The sequence below is a fragment of the Oryzias latipes genome, chromosome 4 (genome assembly GCF_002234675.1).
Source record: "Oryzias latipes chromosome 4, ASM223467v1".
Lineage (NCBI taxonomy): Eukaryota > Metazoa > Chordata > Actinopteri > Beloniformes > Adrianichthyidae > Oryzias > Oryzias latipes.
Window position 1 is genome coordinate 1,888,720 of NC_019862.2, and position 4,282 is coordinate 1,893,001.

Below are 4,282 nucleotides of genomic sequence, written 5' to 3' on the forward strand. Positions count from 1 at the left end.
ATGTTTTTCCTCAACCAGTCTCTTTCTGTTACGTCAGGTGTAACGAGTTTCCGCTTCGACATGGCTGTCTGTCTATAATCCATCCATGTTCTGAACCGCTATTTTCGCCTAGAAAATCATCGAGCACGATGTTTAATTTAATAAGAGCGATGATGGGTCAATATTGGACTGAAATTTTTAGGATCAGCCAATCAGAGGGGAGAAAGCGCGGTGTATGCGTCAGCCTTCCTAGCAACAGTTGTCAACGCGAGATCTTTGTTTAACTGAGCCGTCTGCGTCTTTTGAATATAAAAAAAGCGGCAACTGAGAGAAATCGCCGACATGGATGAAACACGCGGGTGAATCTGGCGCTAGTGGTAAGTACAGTTGTTTATTTAACGTTTTATAGATATGTGTGTTTATACAGATAGATAAGTCGATGTAAATGTTTTATGGCTTTAGCTTAATTCGGCCTCCACCTTTGCGTGGTGGAGTAGCGCTTAAGATTAGCATAATTGTTAGCTGAATCATCATGTAGAAAAGTAAATTTTAAACTGGCAATAATTGTGATATCAAAGGGAGACTTCTCAGTATACGAAATTGATTTTTCATTGTATACAGCCTGAAACGATGGAAGCGTTTCTGTCTCATAATTAAAAATAAAAGTCAAAAATCTGCGCAGCAATCACCACGCTGGCCCCGCGAAATCACTTCGCATCCCGCGGTGGAAGGCTGAACGTTCCCAGCGGTGATCGCTTCGCATCCCCCAAAAGCCGTTTGTGGGATTTCTTTTGAATTTTGAGTCAAGAAACGCCACTTCATTTTGAAAAAATAATTATGGTATTGACTTTTATTTTTTAATTATGAGACAGAAACGATAATGAAACGATCTGAAATTTAACTAGGCTTCATCATGTCCATACATTGAACCATAGAACATATACATTTTTGCGATTAAAAAAACACCACTTGGGAATTTTAACATATTTTTTATGTCTTGGTCTGTTGGCTGTTTATTGCTAACCTAAGCAATTTTATTTTGATTTCGTCAGAACTCATGGAACGGAAGTTTGCTGTGGTGAGGTGGAGTGAAGGAAAGGATGCTGGGAAGTTAAGTGAAGTCAAGACTGAGACCATCCGGGCATATGACGACTCCAAAATGGACCAGCATGGCAATCCCATTGTTGCGTATTCAGCTATTGTGGAATGGCGCCACGGGAAGAAACCGCGAGGAGGATGGCCTCACTACAGAGGCACTGTGCTGTTTGTCAGCGGTAAGTTACTGTTGAAATGGTCTGAAGTAAACACTGTCTGCTGTATAATAACCACTACCTACTACCTAATTAATAGAACAGATCGTGTCCAAACATAAATAAGGCAAGATTCATCAGTTTTAGTGTGTGTGTATGCCTAGTCTTTCCCATATATATAGATATAAATATCTATAGCTATATATAGATATTTATATAAATAACTGTCATTAATTTGAATGAATTTAAATTTCTTTGTTTTTTCTTTTCTTTCATTTTTTGTTCTCAAGCAACTCGTTTTGAGGCAACCCGTAAAATTAACTTGCTGCTGAAGACTGATGAACCTCTAGAACTGACCAAGAGGAAATCGGTCCTGCCTCAAAAATATCAAGATGAGTCAGATAACTCGACCGACACTGACAGTCAGATTCTTACTGAGTCATTACAAGTCAAGGTGATATCAAGTTATATGGAGCTCTTTTGTAATATTTCTCAATGAATGTTACATCAAATTGTGGAAGTGATTTTTAGTTCTGATTTGCAGTTATAGACTGCAATGTTTAGCTTTAAAATATATACCATCATTTGTAGTTCTTGTTACTGAACCTGTTGTTTTTGCAGTTGAGCTACTAAACTGAAACATCAGTTGTTTTTTTCTTTTTCTGTATTAATGATTTGATTTTTCTCTCTCTGGACACCCAGAAGTCAAAGGTACAGAAAAGAAAAGACCCTGCTGAAGACTTTCTTGAGATGTACTGTCATCCACAAACAAGTTCAAGAAATCCAGAAAAGACAGTATCTGAATTAATGCAGGAGATCAAGGAGCTGAAAGAGGAGAACGCTAACTTGAAGGAGATGGTTGTTCAAGGTATTTGTTCATATTATTTACTAAATTATTTGTCAAATCTTTTTCTAAAGCGTTTTATCCTGCCATTACTGTGCTGTATTGTTTTTTACTTGCCACTGATGTAAAATAATTTTTGTGTTTATATTTTTGTTTCTGCTGTGTGCAGATATACCAGAACTCATGAAAACCATGAAACATGTAATTAAGTCGGTTATACCTACCAAGCGATCCAGGCTGGAGCTTAATACACCACCGATGCCCCCCCAGAGTTTTAGTTCCTCACCACCATCCCCCCCTGGAGCTACAGAATCCAGTTCTGTGTCTGACACTGTGACTCCATCCCAGAAGGACTCGCAGTCTTCTAAGGTCATTGTTTTTTAAATTATAAATTAATGTGGTACATACATTTTTGAATGAGTATGGTTAGTGTAATTTGCTGTCTAAACTATTTAGAACTGAAAATATGTACACTTTTTTAACCCTAAATGCACTTGTCTCCTTGTTTAAACAGGTGGAGATCTACCCTGGAACTGGAGTCCTGGTGGAGAAACTGGCGTGGACGTACGCTTTAAATTCACATTCAGCCACTGGATTTGTGAGACATCTGGTCACAGCAGTCTTCCCACCAGAGATACTGCTGGTGAGCAATCTTCGCGGGGGCAAACGAGGTGGAGGAGACGCTCGTCTACCATTGGACAAGCATAAATTGGATGCCATTTACAGTATGTTTTCAGCTTTTTATTTATTTGTGTGTGTGTGCAACATTTTAGTCCTCATTTACCATAATGACAGTCTACCACCATTGGTTGTACAACTGGTACCAAGAGAATCTGGCACTATTTGACATCAACATTATGTAATGATTCTTCCTATTTTTATTGGTCTCTGTGACATTACAAAGTACACTAAGTTCTCATCTGTGTGTGCATATGTGTTTGTGTGTGTGTTTATATGCAGGTGCAACTCTTGAGAGGTGGCCAGGGACACAGATCGCCAGCATCGGAACCACAATAAATTGCAAGATTACAGAACTCCGGGCGAAAAGTAAAAATGTTGCCGTGCCATAAGTTGTCATGGTTAGACTTCGGGTTGGTTCTAAAGGTTGTTTCCTGTTTTATTTTTAAGGCCCTTCCTTGTTTGTTTAGTTTAGTTTGACTTCCCTCGTCCCAATCTTTCCTGATCATTGGCACCTATGTCTCGTCAGCCCCGTTAGTATATATGTCTTGTCACTCCCTTCCTCTTGTGCTGATCTGTACTGTTTGTTCCCCCCTTCAAGTGGTTTTGGTTCTATTGTCAAGCTTAGATAAGTCTGTTCTCAGTTTATGTTACTCTTTTGGTTTTTGGATTCCCTGTGGTACAGCGTCCTTTGTTAAATAAATAGATTTTGTTTTTTCGAACTCCTGCTGCTTCCTGTCCTGCATTTGTGTCCTCTACCAACCCTAAACGTTACATGATTGTTCCTTATTTAAATTTAGTTTTTAGTGTTATAGACATTGAAGAACTGTATTTATGTGAAGGGAAGGGAATTGTAATAGCTGAAATTAGTTTTAAGTGATGTGCCTGTTTGTAGTTGCAATTTGTAAGGCAATTTCAGTGTCCATATACCGTAATTTCAAATGAAGTCATGCCACTTCAATATGTGCTTTATATAAGTTTAACAATTAACACTTGACATTATACTCATACATACATAAAAAGTATGTTGTTTTATAAAATGCTACAACAGTTTTTATAGTTTAACATTCTTGTAGAAAAATTGTAAGGAAAATATATTTTACTATGATGTTATATACCATTAACATACAAAAGACTTGTATGTAATGATACATATGTATATATGTTTTTATACTAAGTTTGTCATTTTAATTAGATGACATATAATAAAAGTAAAAACAACATATAACAAAAGTATAATTTCCCCATCAGGGATATACATTTTACTTGCAGATAACTTACATTTAATGTTTTATTTTCATATATGAAAAGTATATTTTTGGGAAAAGAACATGTAAGAAAATACTATGACTATTATATGACACATATATAGAAAACATAGTTGCCTTTCATATTTCTTATATTTCAAATAGACTATTTTTATATGATACATACATATTTCTGGTTAATGTCATGTGTATGAGCCAACTGAAGGTGGCACAGGTGAAGCGCTGCGTCATCAGCCAGGTTGTGGGTGTGTCACTGGGGGCGT

At 37.1% G+C, this 4,282-nt stretch overlaps 1 protein-coding gene across 1 annotated transcript; it reads left to right on the forward strand.

Moving 5' to 3' along the window:
* The first annotated feature begins 730 nt into the window (after window positions 1-730).
* LOC111947331 lies at window positions 731-3,477 on the forward strand. The gene is made up of 6 exons (XM_023953929.1): window positions 731-1,253; window positions 1,520-1,683; window positions 1,932-2,097; window positions 2,243-2,442; window positions 2,588-2,798; window positions 3,034-3,477. The coding sequence occupies exons 1-6, from the start codon at window positions 1,037-1,039 to the stop codon at window positions 3,141-3,143; spliced, it is 1,068 nt and encodes a 355-aa protein (XP_023809697.1). The 5' UTR covers window positions 731-1,036; the 3' UTR covers window positions 3,144-3,477.
* The last annotated feature ends 805 nt before the right edge of the window (window positions 3,478-4,282 follow it).